The sequence below is a fragment of the Medicago sativa genome, chromosome 3 (genome assembly GCF_051527215.1).
Source record: "Medicago sativa cultivar Bolivia chromosome 3, Bolivia_mono, whole genome shotgun sequence".
In the NCBI taxonomy this organism is placed as follows: Eukaryota; Viridiplantae; Streptophyta; class Magnoliopsida; order Fabales; family Fabaceae; genus Medicago; species Medicago sativa.
In genome coordinates this window covers 81854013-81875236 of record NC_140751.1, presented here as the reverse complement: position 1 = coordinate 81875236, position 21224 = coordinate 81854013, and the positions used below count along the sequence as shown (strand labels likewise).

General features: G+C 35.2%; 4 protein-coding genes across 4 annotated transcripts; 3 read left to right on the top strand and 1 right to left on the bottom strand.

Moving 5' to 3' along the window:
* Positions 1-63: 63 nt before the first annotated feature.
* LOC146940893 (large ribosomal subunit protein uL22y-like) lies at positions 64-2200 on the bottom strand. The gene is made up of 6 exons (XM_085754658.1): positions 2104-2200; positions 1957-1997; positions 801-1031; positions 573-675; positions 408-475; positions 64-321 (listed from the first exon to the last, which is right to left on the bottom strand). Exons 1-6 carry the CDS (start codon positions 2141-2143, stop codon positions 256-258), a joined length of 549 nt encoding a protein of 182 aa, XP_085610784.1. The 5' UTR covers positions 2144-2200; the 3' UTR covers positions 64-255.
* Positions 2201-4462: 2262 nt separating this feature from the next.
* LOC146940892 (putative arabinosyltransferase ARAD1) lies at positions 4463-7364 on the top strand. The gene is made up of 4 exons (XM_085757994.1): positions 4463-4928; positions 5445-5741; positions 5839-5934; positions 6367-7364. The coding sequence occupies exons 1-4, from the start codon at positions 4464-4466 to the stop codon at positions 6784-6786; spliced, it is 1278 nt and encodes a 425-aa protein (XP_085614120.1). The 5' UTR covers position 4463; the 3' UTR covers positions 6787-7364.
* Positions 7365-11611: 4247 nt separating this feature from the next.
* LOC146940891 (putative arabinosyltransferase ARAD1) lies at positions 11612-14049 on the top strand. Its single transcript, XM_085757993.1, has 4 exons — positions 11612-12076; positions 12592-12888; positions 12985-13080; positions 13499-14049. The coding sequence occupies exons 1-4, from the start codon at positions 11612-11614 to the stop codon at positions 13916-13918; spliced, it is 1278 nt and encodes a 425-aa protein (XP_085614119.1). The 3' UTR covers positions 13919-14049.
* A 2650-nt stretch (positions 14050-16699) lies between these two features.
* LOC146940890 (ELMO/CED-12 family protein) lies at positions 16700-20797 on the top strand. Its single transcript, XM_085754657.1, has 9 exons — positions 16700-16925; positions 17856-17971; positions 18679-18747; positions 18856-18971; positions 19071-19125; positions 19507-19630; positions 19921-19968; positions 20084-20178; positions 20345-20797. The coding sequence occupies exons 1-9, from the start codon at positions 16859-16861 to the stop codon at positions 20441-20443; spliced, it is 789 nt and encodes a 262-aa protein (XP_085610783.1). The 5' UTR covers positions 16700-16858; the 3' UTR covers positions 20444-20797.
* Positions 20798-21224: the final 427 nt, after the last annotated feature.

Genomic DNA, 21224 nt, shown 5'->3' with positions numbered 1-21224 from the left:
CCACTCTTAACACAAACAAGAAAAGGACGTGCAAAACTCAAAGGTATTTTCACGAGGCCATGGTAAACAAAACTTGAATCAATCATGCAATTACCACCATAAAATTTTCCAAGCAAGTCAATTAACATAAACGATAGTTGAATACGAAACAAAAACTGCTGCTCAAACTTCAAAAACAGCTCATAACAAACATAACTGAGAAAGTGCAACAAAATCTATAAATAAAGGGTCTCAACTATTGGCTCCAATAATAATTTATGATGAAGAACCACTTCGAACAGCTTGAGACTTCTTCTTGTTTGTTGCCAACTGGGTCTCGGGCTACAGAAACAACAACAAATAAGTTTGATACAATACCCTTTTAGAGTGGAGATGAAAATTCAAAAGGCATAATAACAACGCAATACCTCTTTCTGGACAGCCTCTTCCTTCTCAGATAGTATCAGTTCGATGTGGCAAGGAGATGACATGTAGGCTGCCAAAAAAAAAAAAAAAACACCGCCAGTATATAAGTATAAGAATGCAAAAACACAGCAATCCATCCAAACACGAATAAGAATAGTGCAACATACGATTGATTCTTCCATGAGCCCTGTAGGTACGTCTTCTTTGTTTTTGAGCTTGATTGACCTGGATATGAGACACGTAGAGAGCATCCACATCCAAACCTTTCACCTAGAAGTGAACAATCAAACAAACAAACAATGTGAGTGAAAGCCAGTTAAACGCATCAAACTGCAAATAGAATACATGATACAAAGCTCATGACGAGATAAAAAAATTAGAAATAGAAGACATACTTCAGCATTACTCTCAGCATTCTTAAGCAAGTCAAGAATGAATTTAGCTGACTTGACAGGCCAGCGTCCTTGCCCATTAGAGTGTCTGTTCTTAGCTTGGGCAGTCCTCCCAACACCACGACAGAAACGTCTGAAAGGAATGGCCTGTTTGTGGGCCAAAACATCTTCTAAGTATCTTTTGGCTTTGGTCAGGGGCAACTTCCTGATGGCAAACGCTGTTTCCCTGGTGTTCTGCACAGTAAAATAGAGACAATCGTAAGTCTGAAAAATCATACTAAGAACAAAAACAACAACAGGAGTCTAAATTTTTTAAGAAACCAAACTAGTCCACCAAATTTGACACCAAGGGGAAACAAACCTGAGACCTTTGGAGGAGCACTCTCCAAGGCCCCAAGTCAACACCATCATGGCAAATCAAGTGGGTTTAAAGGAGTGCATTGAACTATCAAAAACAAATAGTTAAAATTAAAAATAAATACATATGAAGGGCAAGTTTGGAATGACCAAATGACCATTTTCAACTAATCTACTGATATAAGCACTAATGAGAATCTTTGGAAGACATATGGAAACAGATTGTGACATGACAATAAGTTGTTCAGCTTATTTCCCTATGCTCTCAAAGGATAGTTCACAAAAATAGTTTATAGCTACAAATAAAAAAAAAACAATGACTTTGTTTCATATATTGTTGTAAAATTGACTATACAAAAACAAATTATATGATATAATCGCTTAATTAACTTTTTTATCCAAAAGGTAAGGCAGGTTATAAAATAAAAAAGAATCATAACAAAATGCAATTTCTCTATAGGACATAGGGTTCATTTGGATTGAATTATTTTTGAGCTTATGAAAAACAGCTTATTCAAAAAAATAATCTTTTGCATTAAGTCATAAGTTCTCACTAACGGAAAATTGTAATTCACAAGCTGCTTTTTCATAAACAGCCTTGACAAGATTATGAATAATAAGCAAAAACTTAATAATTTGCATAAGCTCAAACATAAGCCAATCCAAAAGGGCCCGTAAATTCACTAGATCAGCTATTCTGACAGCTCGGTGAGTATAGCATGCAAAAATTACATAAAATTCTAAAACCTATATCATGATCTATCTCTACAACTGATGAACAAAAGTTAACAGAATTAATTACCTTGAAATGAACCCTAAGGTCAGCACCTCTGGCCTTGGTTGCTGCAATTACAGATCAAAACCACAAATTAGGTTAAATTAATCTATAATCAACACAACACTGCAATAAAGAACAATTTATGAAAGAAGAAATCGAGAGAGGAATTACATTTGGTGGGATTGTCGGGCTCTTTGGAGTACTTCACCATGGCTGCTCTACAAATTCGTCAGGGGGTGAACTCGATTGTGGGAAGGAGGCTGAGAAGATTCAGCAAATTAGGGTTTTTCGCTATTTATATATAAATGGTACCCTGTTTGGAATTATAAAGAAGATGGATTTGGTTTGGATTTTATAGACCCGGCCCATATTGTATTGCTCGATGTAAATTTGATCTTGGGCTGCAAAATATCTATCTTTCTAATTTAACCTCTGAATTTTATGATAATATAATAACAGTTTTTTTGAAGGGCACAATCATAAATATTTTTTAAGTATGTAAATACAATAAATAATTTTTTGTAAGAAAATACAGTAAGTTCCCTCAAAATAAATAAAAAAGCTTAAATATGTTTTTGATCCCTATAAATATGTCAACTTTTCGTTTTAGTCCCTCTAAAATATTTCTTCGACTTTTAGTCCCTATAATATTTCTTCGAATTTTAATAAAATATATGAATTCTACATATGAGTTTACTTTAAAAGAGGGACCAAAAGTGAAGACTGAAAATTTTATAGGGACTAAAAGTTGAAGGAAAATTTTAGAGGGACTAAAACGAAAAGTTGACATATTTATAGGGACCAAAAACATATTTAACCCAAATAAAAATACAATAAGTAATTTTTAAAGTATGTAAGATCCATCAATTTAATTTTCATATATTTTAAAGATTAAATTGACCAATTTCATTGTTTTAAAGTTTTTTGTTACTAGATTTTAAAACCTTATTTTTTTTAAGTATTATTGATTGTTATGTCAAATAAAAGTGATAGGTTATTGTGTTTACATATTGTTAATGCAAATTTTATGAAGCTGCTAAATGAAACTTCTAGGCTATACCATGCGATCTCACCTCAATTCACTCCAAGTACAAATATATGTTGATTATTATTTATTCAACTTCTTTTATTTGTAAATCTAGTGTATTTAGTGGTTGCGGCAGTGAGCCAAATACTAAGTGACATGCTCCATCAATCCTAAGTTGATGTATTTCCTACAAATTTTAAACTAAATACATTAAATTTTGTTGACCAATTTTTACTTATATTTAGGATGGAGGGAGTATGTCACTTCTCCCAATTGATGCACTTTGATACATACTAACAAGGAATTAACTTGTTAGAAAGACATATTCAGTGCATTCGATTCACTTGTTTTGCTATTTTTGTGAATGAATTTTTTAGCTATTTGTATTCCATTTTTATTTTTTAGTATGTTAAAAGATCATAGATTTTTCATTATTCTTTACCACTTATCATTTATCATATGTGGAAGATATTAGTTTGATTACAACTTGCAAGGATTAAAAATTTTGTTTACTAATTTCTTATAGAAATGAAATGTTTATGTGTATGGTTAAAGTGTCCCGACTTACTATCAAATTTTTTTTATAAGAAGAAATTAGAGTGGCACGATGGTATCATAGTCTAAAGTATGTAAGATTTTCACACTGAAAAAAATGCCTACGTACATTTATATTTTTTCAAAGGTCTTTGTGGCTCAACTACTAGTCAATTTGATCTAACTATTTCTTCTTGTTTTTTTTCTTTCTGTGTTAACGCTCCCGAAAAAAGGTCCGATAATCTAAAATTCGATCAGGTAAGTATAACGTGACTGATAATTACTGTTCCACCAAAGAATTGAATTGAACTCGTTCTTTCAAAGAACTCGCCAATGAAGCTCGTTAATTAGTCAAATCATTTGGCTTCTATATCTTTATTTTGACATTTTTATTCAAACAAAAAATGTGAAACAGTCCCAGCTTTTCAATCCGATTAAGTGTGTGTTTGGAAACGTGGTTGGAAGCCGGAAACCGCATCCCAATGCATTATTCACGCATCCCAGTACTTAAAAAAATGTGAAAAAGTATAAACTCAATTTTAGAGCTTTAGCCAAAACATCAGTGGTTGTGATTTTCACCGTGATTCCAAACGGGTACTAAGTCTAAACTCTAAACAAACACACCTGAGCTAAGCACGAACTTTGATTTGAAATACTCATTTTTAAATCCTCTTCCCTTGTGAAAGAAGTTATCCACCGCTTTTCCGTTTCATGCGTGAAGGACAAGGCTCGAAAATAGCAGCTAACACATGCTAATCAAATTACTGTGATGCAAACAAACTACCAATATACTCAACCTCCAAACCAAGCAATGCATCTTCAGCACATGCATTTCCACACATTTATGGGCAATAATGCCACATTGCCACTGACCACAAACGCAAAGTAAATGAACCAACTGTGCCATTAACTACCTCACTACATCTTCATACAAATTTTCATCAGTAGAAAATTATATACAGAAAAGAAAATGTTAGGTAAAGTGGTTATTTCTTTCATCTTAGCACTCTTAATCTTCATTCCATGCTCAATTTTAATCGGGACACTCGACATTCGATCTTATTATCAACAATCACCGGCGATTATTACAACTGCCCCATGCCAAGATGAAACTCCTCTCAAAGTTTACATGTACGATCTCCCTCGCCGGTTCAACGTCGGAATGCTTGACCGCCGGAACACGACGGAAGCTCCGGTGACCATTGCTGATTATCCGCTGTGGCCTGATAATTCGGGTTTGAAGAGGCAGCATAGTGTAGAGTACTGGATGATGGGTTCACTTCTTAACGGTGGTGGCAATGGAAGTGAAGCGGTGAGGGTTTTGGATCCGGAGGTTGCTGATGTGTTGTTTGTTCCGTTTTTTTCTTCGCTTAGTTTTAATACTCATGGCCATCACATGACGGATCCGGAGACGGAGATTGATCGACAATTGCAGGTATTTGATTGGTTTGACCTGACCTGAATTCATTGCTCGTTTGTTGTATTCGTTGCAAGTTCCTATAGTATTGCATAGAAGTTGCTTGTGTATTTGTCTGTTAGAATGTAAACTGAATGTTCTATAATTGGGTATAATGAGTGTTTGGTTCTGCAATGCCATAAATTGATTTTGAATGAATTGATTTTATAAAATTGACTTTAGTTAAAAGTGGGTTATGTTTGAACATATTTACATAGAAGTGAGCTAACCATATTTTGAGTCTGAAAATTACGTTTGGAGACAAAAGCTACAAATCATAGTTTCAAGTTATAATCAATTCTAGAGGCAAAATCAATTTTACTTGGAAACATTAGAACGTGTCAAAATCAATTTTACACCTTTAGAGAATCAATTTCTCCATTAAAAATTGACACCAAACATACACATAATTTTTCACTTGTTAGTGTCTTTTATTGTTTAAACTTATGTTGTTACCACTTGTTAGTTTTAAGCATGGCTTGTTTTTGGTTCCAGATTGATTTGATGGGATTATTAAGGCAATCAAAGTATTGGCAAAAGTCTGGAGGTAGAGACCACATATTTCCTATGACACATCCCAATGCCTTTAGGTTCTTGCGTGATCAACTGAATGAGTCTATTCAGGTTGTTGTTGATTTTGGTCGTTACCCCAAAGGCGTGTCTAATTTGAACAAAGATGTAGTGTCTCCATATGTACATGTTGTCGATTCTTTTATAGATGACGAGCCTCATGATCTGTTTGAGTCTCGCACCACACTGCTTTTTTTCAGAGGGAGGACGCACCGTAAGGATGTAGGTATTTTGCCTTGCTGAGATTTAATTGAAAGAATAATGTGGAGTTCTTTAAATTTACAAGCAACTTGATTTCTGGCGTATGTGATGTTTGCAGAAAGGCATTGTTCGTGCTAAATTCACAAAGATATTAGCTGGTTTTGATGATGTTCACTACGAACGAAGTTTTGCTACAGGAGAGAACATAAAATTGGTATGAAGTTATGCATGAAGTTCATAACTTTTACGGTTTTCACATATATGTAGCTGGAAAATTTGTGCTTATTAAACATCTCATTAGTTGAAAGGTCATTTTTTCACTTGCATTCTGATACTGAGATTCTATTTGTTTTTTATGAACAAAATGAAATGTTTTGGAAGTGTGAGCACATTCTTTTATTATGTTTTCAGCTAATAACATCAATTCTGGGAAGAAAGTTTCTTATTTGTAAAAGAGTACTTGTAGTTCCTAGCATTTAGATTGTTCCTCTACTACTAAAAACATTCATATGCTTAACCTTTACAATGGGAGAATCACAATCAATTAATTGTTTATCTCCCTTGCGTCTTTCCTTGCTTTGTTGTCGTTTTTGTTGATAATGAAAAGAACATTAACTATAGTATCCTTCATGCTCTGCTATAACAGTCATCTAAAGGGATGCGTTCATCAAAATTCTGTTTGCATCCAGCAGGAGACACACCTTCCTCTTGCCGCCTTTTTGATGCAATCGTGAGTCACTGTGTTCCTGTTATTGTGAGTGATAAAATTGAACTCCCATTTGAGAATGAGATTGACTACTCTCGGTTCTCATTGTTCTTTTCTTTCAAAGAAGCACTGGAGCCAGGCAACATGATCAATCAGCTTCGCAGTTTTTTAGAGCAGAACTGGACTGAAATGTGGAGGCAGCTTAAAAACATCTCCCATCATTATGAATTCAATTATCCACCAGAAAGGGAAGATGCTGTAAATATGCTGTGGAGACAGATCAAGCACAAGCTTCCAGCAATCAGACAATCTGTTCATAGAAGCCAGAGGCTTAAAGTACCAGATTGGTGGAAGAGATGATTTTCAGATTTCTGATCCATCTTCCCAGACCTTGTACATTCGTTCTCCAATTACGGCGGCATCCCTGAAAGGGAATGATACATTGACACAAACCACTTCAAATATAAAAAATTTAAGTAAAGATTTGATAGCATTTTGATACATGATTTATTTTGGTCCTTGGCCTCTGATTTGGCTGATGTTTTCACCTCACTTGGGGTCATGATTTTCATCTATATTCTCTGTGCGGATGGAGATTCAAAGATTTTTATTCCACTTCTGGAACCCCGATGGCTTCTTTTCTTTCTGATCGTTTTGGTTGAATGTGGATGCTAGTTGCTCAAGGTAGAAGGTATGCTCTCAGGATTTATCAAAAAGTCAAAGGCTGCCTGTGCATATGCCACATGAAAATGGTCATTTGAGGGTTTTTCAGGGTTACCGTCTGACTGATAGAGGTCAGTTAGTAGAGGAGGGATAAGGACATATAAACAACAAAAGGAGATTACAATAGTTTACTGTTATTCAACCGATTATTTTGTACAGATTTCATTCATTGAAAGAGAATAATAAATTTCTTTAGAATTCCTTTGATTATGGAATTTATTTTCTATGTGATGCTCGTTGCTTTGAAAGTTTTTTAGTCTAACATGAAGCTTAAGAAGGGAAATTATTCTATTCCAAATTCAAGACACGTGACAAATGTTGGTGATAACTTATCAATGATCTACCAATAAGTATTAAGGGTGACATTCACACACCAAACCCAAGATCTTTTAGATGATGGCCTGTTTACTCTGTTTTCTTGTTGAGATAATGGCCTACTATTAGTCTGAGTTTGTAAGAACACTCTCATGGAGGTGGTCTGTATATAATAAGCATACCCGTCAAAACATATACACAGTTATAAATAATTGAGTGCTAGCGATACTAATTCTAATAATTTCTTTCTTAGCACCGGCTCTTCTATTTAGTGAAAAGTATACAGGTTCCGCCATTTTAAAAATGAGCCCAACATAAATAAATATTTCACTTAATAAAAAGTAAATGTTAAAAAGAAAATGTTAGATTGAATGTTGGTAGCACAACTCTACTTATTTATTGAGTATTGGTGGGCATTTAGTTGCGGCTTAATAACGTGTTGTCTTGTAGGTCCATGAATTTATGAATAATGTTTTCAAAGTGCATAGAATTTAGACAAGGGATTCAGTGCTAGTCAATTCTTTGTAATTGTGGATGCTTCAATGATTAGGGCGATGTTAAATGTTTCAACATCTTTTATGAAACAATTTGGATTGAAGGACACAGGTTGTACAAAGCACCACAGTGAAATTTATGTACTATAACCTTTTGTTAAAACAATTTATATTTGCAGCTCCATAGCTCAAAGTCTAAACTAGACTAAATGCAAGTTTGCTTGTAAGCTGGAAATAGTTTTTCCTAACATGCTGAGCTGAGGTGGAAATGGAGAAGCTATTTCTTGGAGCTTCAGTTTCATCGTGTGATTTTATTTCTTGCCAAATATGGTGAGTGGTCGTTGTTGATTATGACAGTTTGACTGCAAATTTGGGATCAATTTTTCTTACCCTATCTATCATAAATATTTTGTTCCCTCTCTCTTGAGACGGTTACACCCCACCCAGTTCATATGTTTTTATTTGTCACATGAATAATATATTTTACATTTAACTAGCGTGTTAAAAAAGAAAACAAATAACTTCAGTCAAGAAAAATAAAAATAAAATATATGAATATAATAAAGAATAAATAATTTGTTATACTTCACACAAAATAAAAAGACGACAATGCACACTATTGAAAAATTACCACACTTTCTTCTCCACCATACTGTTTGATTACCTGCTTTGTAATCAACTTGTTGTATAATAAAGGCCATACTTCAACTTAGTGATATTGGCATTGTGAAAAGGAAGAGGGTTGAAATGAGGAATTCTTCTGATTGGTTATATGCAGATGATGATGCTGCAACATGTGGTTCCCCTTATTGGATTGGGAAAGGACTCACTTGTGTTTGCTTCAAGCCTAAGGGAAACTATCAACCAATCTGCATTAATTTGACCCCTTTACATGTATGTGTTTTACTTAATCACTTGCCTACTTTGTAGTTATGTATTAATTTCATTAATTAGTTGTATAATTTTTAAGCTTTATGTTGTTGTTCTTCTACTTGAATTGAATCATCTGCTACAGCCTACAAGTGAAGTTATCATAGCTGCGTTTTTTAACTATTTGATGTCTACCTCTGAGTTTGAAAGGTTGCATTAGTTGTATAGTATAGGTACTAATATACTATGTCATGATGTCATTATAAAAAAAAGTGAATATAATGTAGCTAGGGTTCTAATGTTATTGGAAGTCTAGTGTGTTTTCTGAGATTAATTGCAGAAAGAATGTTTATTATCCATCTGAAATTTGATTCCAAACGTGTGTGTTTTCTGAGACTAATATACCAAGTGGCATACTTCTCCTAATTGATGCACTTTCAAGTTTCATACATACTAACAAGGAATTGACTTTCTCAAACAAACAAAAAAAAAAAAGAAATTGACTTGTTAGTAAGACATATGAACAATGCATTCGATTCACTTGTTTTGCTATTTTTGTGAATGGATTTTATAGCTATTTATATTCCATTTTTTGTTTTTTAGCATGTTAAAAGATCATGGATTTTTCATTCGGTAACGTTTAGCCTGGGAAAGGGACAATTTTCCCATGATGGGAAAACTTCACCTTTTACAGGCACTAAGCAGTTTTCCCGGTTGTGAAATAAATGGGATATGGATTCACCACTGTCAAGCTTCTCTAGAGTCATTACAGTTGCCTAAATCTCCACCGTTATATTCATCAAACGCTCCAAGTTTTATGTCTCAAAAGAGATTAAAAATACAGTATCAATAAAAGAAGGCTTCCCAGACCGCAAGCAAGGTTGTGTGGGGGATCGAGAAGGTGGCCACCTCTATGGTGGTAGCACGGTTGAACACCGGCGAGGACAGGCATGGAGCTTCTGCATTGATGGGTTAAACAGTTTATTTTATACTATGACGAGAAGCTTGGGAATCGTATTGATGAAACAAATGGGTAGCACGGTGGTCATTCGACGGAGCGCCGCCATCACGTCATGCGCACAAGATAGAAACCTTTTTAGAACGTGGGAAGCTTAAATATTTTCAGATCCGGTGAAACCTTGTAAATAAAATTGAAGACTTTTATCATTAGAAGCTCTTGCATAACTTATATCCATATCAGATAACCTTCACGCCAAATTACTGGAGAATGGCAAGAAGAATGTTAGATAATGTTCATAATTTCATGGATGACATGGCAGAGTACACTACGTTGGATTGTGGGAGCGGTTGAGATTTTTTTTAAATGAAGTAACACTAGGATATTGTGAGGGAAGTCAATTTGAATCTCAAACAGTTACTAGCAGGTAACCAACTTATGATCTGAACCGTTGAATAAATTAAAGGCTTAATTGCACTTACAGCCCCCTATCTTTCCAAAAGTTGCGGTTACAGCCCCTTAACTAATTTAAATACAAAACAGCCCCCTAAATATTGAATCTTTGGCAGTTTTGGCCCCCAAGGCTGACGTGGCACCCTAAGTAAGGTGACAAGTGTCATTTTTGGCAGTTTTTTTTTGGCCTTGGGGGGCCAAAACTGCCAAAGATTCAATACTTAGGGGGCTGTTTTGTATTTAAATTAGTTAAGGGGCTGTAACCGCAACTTTTGGAAAGATAGGGGGCTGTAAGTGCAATTAAGCCTAAATTAAATGATATATCTATGGTTGTAACATCAACTTTCCCATCATGGGAAACAACTTTCCATTCTCATACTAAACCCCGCCTTTTCATTATCTTTACCCCCAATCGTACGTGGAAGACATAGTTTAATTGCAACTTGCAAGTATTTAAATTTTAGTTTGTTAATTTCGTAAAACCTCATGTAATGAAATGTTTATGTGTATAGTTAAAATGTTCCGACTTACTGTCAATTTTTTTATAAGAAAAAATTAGAGTGACAAGATAGTTAAAATGTTGGTGTTTATAGACCATGATAAGATTTGATGGGTTCATGTGATCTAACGGTGCAAAAAATTGGTCTGTCATGGATCAATATCTTCATAGGTTCATTTTATATGGAACCTAGTAGCATGCATAGTCTAAAGTATGAAAGATTTTCGGAGTTAAAGAAATGCTTACAAACATATTTACATTCACATTTTTCTAAAGGTTTGGTGACTCAACTACATGTTAATTTAATTTAACTATGTCTTTTTTTCCTGTGTTAATGCTCAAGGCCTCGAGGGGAAGGGGCTGTCTAATCTGAAGTTCAATCATAAAGTAAGTATAATATAATCAATAATTATTCGACCAAAGAATTTAATAGAACTTGTTTTTTTCAAACGACTCGTCATTTAATGGAGCTAGTTAAGTTATGAAATCAACTTATTCAAAAAAAAAAAAAGTTATCAAATCAATTGACTACAAATTATTTTAGCATTTTTATTCAAACAAAATTTTATGAAACAAGTACACCTAAGCTTAACACGAACATTGATTTAAAATACTCATTTTTCAATCCTCTTCCCTTGTTGAAGAAGTTATCCACCGCTTTTCCGTTTCATGCGCGAAGGACAAGACTCGAAAATACTCCAAACCAAGCAATGCATCTTCAGCGCATGCATTTCCACACATTCATGGGCAATGACACATATTGCGACTGACCACAAACACGAAGTAAATGAACCAACTGTGCCATTAACAACTTCACTACATCTCATACAAATTTTCATCAGTACAACTACAAAATTATATACAGAAAAGAAAATGTTAGGTAAAGTGGTTATTTCTTTCATCTTAGCACTCGTAATCTTCATTCCATGCTCAATTTTAATCGGGACACTCGACATTCGATCTTATTATCATCAATCACCGGCGATTATTGCTACTACTCCGTGCGCCGATGAAGCTCCGTTAACAGTCTACATGTACGATCTCCCTCGCCGGTTCAACGTTGGAATGCTGGACCGCAGGAACACGACAGAAGCTCCGGTGACTGGTGTTGATTATCCGCTGTGGCCTGATAATTCGGGATTGAGGAGGCAGCATAGTGTAGAGTACTGGATGATGGGTTCGCTTCTTAACGGTGGTGGCAATGAAAGTGAAGCGATAAGGGTTTTGGATCCGGAGGTTGCTGATGTGTATTTTGTTCCGTTTTTTTCTTCGCTTAGCTTTAATACTCATGGCCATCACATGAGGGATCCGGAAACGGAGATTGATCGTCAATTGCAGGTATTTGATTCGTTTAACCCGACCCGTATGCATGACTCCGTTTGTTGTCATTGCAAGTTCCAACAGTAGTATTGCATAGAAGTTGCTTGTGTATTTGTCTCTGAGAATATAAACTGAAAGTTCTATAATTGGGCACTAGTTGAACTGGGAGTAAGTTCTATAATGTTTTGTTCTGCAATGACAAATTGATTCTGTAAAGTCGACTTTAGTTAAAAGTGAGTTGAATGTGAAATGATTTATGTTTGGACACATTCACTTAGAAGTGAGTTGAACAATAAAATTGAGTCTAAAAATTACGTGAGTCAAAAGCTACAAATCCAAGTCTCAAGTTATAATCAATTCCAGAGGCAAAATCAATCTTACTGGAAACATCCAAACATGTCAAAATAAATTTTGCTCCATCCAAAATTGAGACTGAAATGCACACATAATTTTCCGTGTCTTTATTTTTTTAATATTATGTTGTTTCTTTCGTGTACCTGCTAGTGTTAAACATGGCTTGTTTCTTGTTCCAGATTGATTTGATGGGATTATTAAGGCAATCAAAGTATTGGCAAAGGTCTGGAGGTAGAGACCCCATATTTCCTATGACACATCCCAATGCATTTAGGTTCTTGCGAGATCAGCTGAATAAGTCTATTCAGGTTGTTGTTGATTTTGGCCGTTACCCCAAAGGCTTATCTAATTTGAACAAAGATGTAGTGTCCCCATATGTACATTTCGTAGATTCTTATGTAGATGACGAGCCTCATGATCCGTTTGAGTCTCGCACCACACTGCTTTTTTTCAGAGGGGGGACACACCGTAAGGATGTATGTATTTATGTTGATGAGATTTAATTGAAAGCATAATGCTGACTTCCTTATACTTACAAGCAACTTGATTTTTGGGGTGTGTCATGTTTGCAGAAAGGCATTGTTCGTGCTAAATTCACAAAGATATTAGCTGGTTTTGATGATGTTCACTATGAAAGAAGTTCTGCTACAGGAGAAAACATAAAATTGGTATGAAGTAAGTTATGCATGATGTTTATAACTTTTATTGTTTTTACTTTGATTTAAATACTGGGATTCTATTTGTTTTCAATGAACAAAATGAAATGTTTTTGAATCGTAAGAACATGCTTCATTATATTTTCAGCTAATACTACCACTTCTGTAAAGAAAATTTCTTGTATGTCCTAGCATTAGACGGTTCCTTTGCTACTGAAAACTTTCATATGCGAACATGTTTAAGCATGCACCAATACGACGGAGCATAGATCTTGAAATTTTCTGTGATCTTTTCAGATTTGCAGTGGGAGAATCATGGTTAACTGATTGTTTTTCCTCCTTGTATCTTTCTGTTTCGCTGTCCTTTTTGTTGATAATGACAAGAACATTAACCATACTAATCATTCATGCTCTGCTTCTGTTATAACAGTCATCTAAAGGGATGCGTTCATCAAAATTCTGTTTGCATCCAGCAGGAGACACACCTTCCTCTTGCCGCCTTTTTGATGCAATCGTGAGTCACTGTGTTCCTGTTATTGTGAGTGATAAAATTGAACTCCCATTTGAGAATGAGATTGACTACTCTCAGTTCTCATTGTTCTTTTCTTTCAAAGAAGCACTGGAGCCTGGCTACATGATTAATCAGCTTCGCAGTTTTCCAAAGCAGAACTGGACTGAAATGTGGAGGCAACTTAAAAACATCTCCCATCATTATGAATTCCATTATCCACCAGAAAGGGAAGATGCTGTAAATATGCTGTGGAGACAGATCAAGCACAAGCTTCCAGGAATCAGACAATCTGTTCATAGAAGCCAAAGGCTTAAAATACCAGATTGGTGGAAGAGATGATTTTCAGATTTCTTATGCATCTTCCCAGACCTTGTTCATCCGTTCTCCAATTACAGCGGCATCCCCGAAAGGGAAGAATATATTGACACGATCATTTCAAATATAAAAATTTAAATTGAGATTTGATAGCATTCTGATATGTGATTTGTTTTGGTCCTTGGCCTCTGATTTGGCTGATGTTTTCACCTCACTTGGGTTCATGATTTTCATCTACATTCTCTGTGCGGATGGAGATTGAATGATTTTATGCAACTTTTGGAATCCTGATGGCTTCTTTTCTTTCTGGTCGTTTTGGATGAAACTGGACACTGGTTACTGCCTGACTAATAGAGGCCAGTAAGTAAAGGAGGGAAAAGGTCATATAAACAACAAAAGGAGATTACAACAGTTTACTGTTATACAACCTATTAGTTTGTACATATTTCATTCATTGAAAGAGAATAATAAAATTCTTTGGAATTCCTTTGATTATGGAATTTATTTTCTATGTGATGTTCGTTGCTTTGAAAGTTTTTTAGTCTAATACGAAGCGTAAGAAGGGAAATCTCCAAATTCAAGACACGTGACAAATGTTGGTGACAACTTAAATGATCTACCAATTAAGGATTAAGGGTGACATACAAACACCAAACCCAAGATCTTTTATATAATGGCTTGTTTACTCTTGTTTCTTGTTGAGATAATGGCCTACTATTAGTCTGAGTTTGTAGGAACACTCTCATGGAGGTTGTCTATAATAAGCATACCCGTCAAAACATATCCGCACTTCAAAATAATTGAGTGCTGACAACACTCATTCTAATAATTTCTTTCTTAGCACTCACTCATTAAGTGGAAAATATGTAGGTTCAGCAATTTTGAAAATGGGAAAACATAAAGTCTTACAAATATTTCAACTTAATAAAAAGAAAATGTTAGATTGAATGTTGGTAGCACAACTCTACTTGGGATATGCTTATAGAGTATTGGTGGGCATTTAGTTGCTGGTTAATAATGTGTTGTCTTGTTGGTCCTTGAGGTCCATGAATTTATGATTAATGTTTTCAAAGCTTGCATAGAATTTAGACAAGGGATTCGGTGCTAGTCAATTCTTTGTGGATGCTTCAATGATTAGGGCTATGTTAAATGTTTCAACATCTTTTATGAAACAGTTTAGATTAAAGGACACAGGCTGTACAAAGTACTACAGTGAAATTTATGTACTGTAGTCTTTTGTGAAAACAATTTATATTTGCAGCTCCATAGCTCAAAGCCTAAACTAGACTAAATGCATGTTTGATTGTAAGCTGGAAATAGTTTTTCCTAACATGCTGAACTGAGGTAGATTCAATGCAGAAGCTATTTCTTGGAGCTTCAGTTTCATCGTGTGATTTTATTTCTTGCCAAATATGGTGAGTGGTCGTTGTTTTTTTTTTTTTTTTTGACGGTAAAAATGAAATTCATTCAATCAAACCAAATGCCACAAGGGCTACAACAGAGTGAGCAGAGTGCTTGGAACATCTCCAACAAGATAAAATAAAACCATTACAAATAAAGCCTAACAAGATATGATAATCATCAATAAACAAGGATCTAGCAGCCAAACCGGTTTTGCTCATCCAACATCTGCAGACTAACAACCTTGCTTGCAAAGTCTTCCGCACACGGTCCATGACAACGAAAATGAGAGAATCCACAGTCTTAACATCTATCCAGTTACGGATTAAATAGGCTACGGCTGCAAGCTCAGTTCGACTATAAGTGGTCTCGATTGTGTCGAGATTGAACACACGCTTGGAAGAGAAATGGATCAAGGAGGAATTGCACAAGTTGGTATGAGCAGCATCATGTAAAACTGCTCCTTCCTTCTTTCTCGACAACATCCATCTCATTTGGGGCAAATTAACAAACATGTAGAGTGCAGCTTTACTATTAACATCTTGGAAGCACAGGTTACCCAAAAGGGAAACGGCAAAGGCACTTACAACATCAAAAATTGCAACAGCACAAGTAAAACAAGGAAAGGCAAAACATAACAGAACATCATACTTAAACACAAAGACACAACACCAGTAGAACATGGTAAACAAGAAAACATAACAAGAAACACAGTTACCCAACTTTGAAACAATAACCCTTGAGGGCTCAGATATGCCGTGAGTCCATGGAGGTTTTGGTGGAGCTCTCGTTGCTAACACATCTGTTGGTGGAGGAGGGATGGTGACATCGAAAGAAGGGGGCGGTGGATCTGGTGGTGGGCGTGACAAGGGAGGAGAAACTATGGTAGTGAAGGGGTGTGAAGGCGTCAACAGCAACACCTCAACCCTTTTCCAAACATCCATCAGAAACCGAATCTGGATCTAGATCCAGACATAAAACATTGAAGAGAGAGAACAGAAAACCAGGAGATGCTGGGGGAAGGCCAGGAGGTACTGGGGGCAGTCCAGGAGGTGCTGGGGAAGACCACCACTTAGATGAATAGGAAACCCTAAACAGAGCTCGGGAGGAGAGGTAGAGAGAAGTTGTGAGTGGTCGTTGTTGACTATGACAGTTTGACTGCAAATTTGGGATCAATTTTTCTTACCCTATCTATCATAAATATTTTGTTCCCTCTCTCTTGAGACGGTTACACCCCACCCAGTTCATATGTTTTTGTTTGTCACATAAATAATATTTTACATTTAACTAGCGTGTTAAAAAAGAAAACAAATAACTTCAGTCAAGAAAAATAAAAATAAAATATATGAATATAATAAAGAATAAATAATTTGTTATACGTAACACAAAATTCCATTTGCAAGTAGGAGAAAGCATCCACAATTGATAATAGAACACTAGGTCTGTTTTGTTTCGCGTTTGGATACATACGGCACTGAAACACGATAAAACTTTAGTGTTCTTCTACAAGGGACTGGGAACAGAGTATTACTGCATCATAGCAATACTACACAACTGAAGATTATGGTGCAACACTTGAGAATCAAACGAACATTGTTAGGATCAGCTTCCTCTACTGCTCACTCTTCAGGTCATCTTCTATCATCAACCTTTATTCATATCATATACATATAACTCATTTCATTTTTCTTGCTTATGTTAATCCATTGCAATGATGTGAGAAAAACTGGAAATTAATACTCATCCTTCAAAAGTTAATGTAAAGTTTGTGTATTAATTACATATACAATACATCAACTTTTATAGGATAATAGTAATGTTTTAAATTTGAAGGATCCAATGTTATGTTTACCAACCCAAAAAACTAGATAGATAGTAATCAATTTCAGTGCCAAATTCGGTGTTGTTTGTTTCGTAACGTAAACAATCATCAAAGATACGTGGTGGCTAGGGAGGGCCCACCAATGTGAACTTGGTCAAACCAAACTTCATAAGAAGACAGGGTTGGTTATTAATGGAGTTGTTTTGTTGTTACTACTTGTTTCAGCGTGTAAGTGAGTGGGGGAATAAACAAGAAGCATGATGGGAGTGGTGGGTACGAGGAGTTACCAAACCAAAAACAACTTAACCAAAACTAAACTAATTTAGAGGTCACAATTAAGGAAAAAAGCATAAAAAGACAAAGAAAAGGGAAAAAAGAATTTAAATTTTATGTGACACATCACATGGAGAAGATAACACAACATATTATTAGATGTGTAATAATTAACTTTATTAGGGAACTTATGTCCACGTGGCTTAATGTGGTCCCAAATTCCCAACAATACACCATAGCTCATGGCTTGTTTATGTCATTTTGCTTTTTATGTTTTGTCGGGGCAAAAGACGACAATGCACACTATTGAAAAATTACCACACTTTCTTCTCCACTATACTGTTTGATTACCTGCTTTGTAATCAACTTGTTGTATAATAAAGACCATACTTCAACTTAGTGATATTGGCATTGTGAAAAAGAAGAGGGTTGAAATGAGGAACTCTTCTGATTGGTTATATGCAGATGATGATGCTGCAACATGTGGTTCCCCTTATTGGATTGGTAAAGGACTCACTTGTGTTTGCTTCAAGCCTAAGGGAAACTGTCAACCAGTCTGCATTAATTTGACTCCTTTACAGGTATGTGTTTTACTTACTTGCCTACTTTGTAGTTATGTATTAATTTCATTAATTAGTTGTATAATTTTTAAGCTTTATGTTGTTGTTCTTCTACTTGAATTGAATCATCTGTTACAAGCGAAGTTATCATAGCTGTGTTTTTTTAACTATTTGATGTCTACCTGAGTTTGAAAGGTTGCATTAGTTGTATAGATACTATGTCATGATGTCGTTATAAAAAAAAGTGAATATAATGTAGCTAGGGTTTTAATGTTATTGGAAGTCTAGTGTGTTTTCTGAGATTAATTGCAGAAAGAATGTTTATCATCCATCTGAAATTTGATTCCAAACGTGTGTGCTTGTGTTTTCCACATATCTTTTTGTCACAAATATATTGAGAACTGATAGCATTGGGTAATAATAGAGATGATTTGGTGTTGGGGTATAGGCTTGTTCTAAAAATTAGACGGATGTTGGAATTGGAAATCAAAATGAGCCGTGTGTATCGTGAAGCAAACTTCTGTGCGGACGGACTTGCTAATTTGGAGATTGAAGCTGAAGGAAATTTTACTATTTTTTAGGACTGCCATGATCAAATTAGGCATTTTGTTCCTGCTGATATCGCTGGAGTTGCAACTCCGCATGTAGTTGTTTTGTGATTTCCTCCTTTTTGGGCTACGGCCCTCTTGTATTCCCAAAAACAATGAGTTACATTTTTTTCTTTGCAGGAGGAAAGACTTAGAAGATTAAAACGCCGAATGAAAGTTTACTTTGATGCTTCAAAGCTTGATCACCAGGTATATATATCCTATAACTTTTGGTACTGTCACGTGTTTTCTTATTTTACTTTGCATCAAAGTAAGCATATACTGCTGAGTGATTTGATGTAACTCTTCCAAGGACAGGATGCTTTGAGAGCTCTTTGGTCTGCTTCCTTCCCTGGTCATGAGCTCAAAGGCTTGATTTCTGATCAGTGGAAAGAAATGGGATGGCAGGGAAGAGATCCATCTACTGATTTCAGGTTATAATTTTAGCTCACAATCTCTTATGTTTTGAGGTAGTTTTTGTTCTTGACATAGTCTTTACTTACCCTACTATTTTGGACCAATTTCTTGAACAGAGGAGCTGGTTTTATATCTTTGGAGAACCTCCTATTCTTTGCTAAGACATTCTCGGTAAGCATTTTAACTAGCCACAATCTTTTTAAAGTGGATCCTATTCCTCTACAGTTGGCTTTACGGTGCAGCCGGCGACAGACTGTTAGATGATGAAAGAAAGAATAAAATCTAACAATCTATAGCCGTCTACATTGTAAGGTTGACTATAGAGGATCCAGGTTTGGATCTTTCTTAGACCTAAAAATTAAAATATCAGGTTTCCAATGTCGATGTAATCTTTAGGTAAAATCCAACGAGTCCATGTATTTTTAAGAGTATAATTTAACATTCTATGGACCAAATTAATCAGTTTTATTTGGTCCAACTCTCCTGGGCTCCGATCTTTACTCTGCCAATAATTTATTTTCATTTATCCTAAAGTTTCTGTTTGTGTTGCAGACTTCTTTCCAGAATCTTTTGATGAAGCAAGGAAGAAAGGGAGTTGTCTTCGAGTATCCCTTTGCTGTTGCTGGCGTAAATATTACTTTCATGATTATGCAAATGTTAGACCTTGATGCAGCAAGTATGTCATGAGGATGAGCCTTTCTGTCATTATGCATTGTGTTCCAAAGATATTTAATGCATGTCTGGATCACAACGCAACATTGTGATTCTGCCAAATTTTATTTGACAAAATCACAACGCAACATTGTGATTCTGCCAAATTCACTGTAGATTCAAATCTGCACTTATACACTTGCTTTGTTAACATTTTCCCATTTAATTAAAGATGAGTCTAGTAGCCCAAGTCTCTTATGAAACTAAAATTGAAAACAATATATTGTTAATGCCGGGAAGTTTCTTCACTTGCAGCCAAACCCAGGACTTTCATAAGAACAGTTTTTCTACAAATGCTTTCAGGTAAGAATTAGAAACTGTATCGTTTTATTTGGTTTTGAGAAGCAAAACTTAAATTGATCACAATTTCGTCCTCTACCTTATAACAATTCTTATGCTATATTCTCAACATTTGCAGAAAATGAGTGGGCATTTGATTTGCTTTATTGTGTGGCATTTGTGGTTATGGACAAACAGTGGTTGGAGACAAACGCTACGTACATGCAATTTAATGTGAGAATCCGTGTACTTGTTGAGTATAGTTCATTAATAAAAGGCCATAATGAGTTCCTTTTAACCTTTGCCTGGATTACAAAATTGATGTTCATATGTAAAATTTTGTGCTTTATTGAAGAGGCTCTTTCAAAGGAGTTGAATAATTGTTTCTTTTTCATCACAGGATATTTTGAAATCAACGCGAGTTCAGCTAGAGAAAGAGTTGATGATTGACGATGTTCTACGGATTGAAGACATGCCTTCTTACAGTCTTCTTTCTTGAATAGTGATTCAAGCTTATCATTACTAGCATGTCTCCTATTCAACCCCTTCATTCCTTACATGCTATGATATCTCTAAAGCAAACACCTTTCGAAATGTTACAAAAATTCTCACATTGCAAGTTTTGACTAATCATTGATAGGGAGAGCCTAGATGATGTGGATCAACTAATTGAACAAATTTGTTACACGAGTTTATACTCCAGTAATGTAATGTAATGCTACTACTCTAGAGTCATTGATTGGAAGTTGGAACTGATACATTCCTTGTGTCGATTTTTAGACTTGGTTGACCTTAAAATTCAACATTCAAGAGTGGTGGTGTTGAATGAAAATGCTTAGTCAAATTTGGTAAATGATAGCAAGAGCTAATTTAAAAGAACAAAAGTGATTCATGTACACCCACTTTTTTCTACATATTTGATACTTTCTTAATCACGTCCAGATATATAATTAATTTAGTTGAGTAGATTCAATTCACAACTAAAATTGTAGTTAATTTAACTATACGAATTAACCATAATTTTCAATGAGAATTAAATTAATCATATACTCAACTGAATTTATAACTACATTTGCATGTGGTTAACCCCGGTGTCATGTGAATGTAAATGAATGCCCATGTATCATTACCGTTTCAATAATATGCACTTATTGATTTTGCCTTACTAAAATGTAGCAAACTGTAGAAGTGGAAGATAATACACCTTTGCAAACAAAATGGTTAAGATTTTCCACTTTATAATATCATTCAGCAGTACCAAAGATAAGAATGGGAATAAG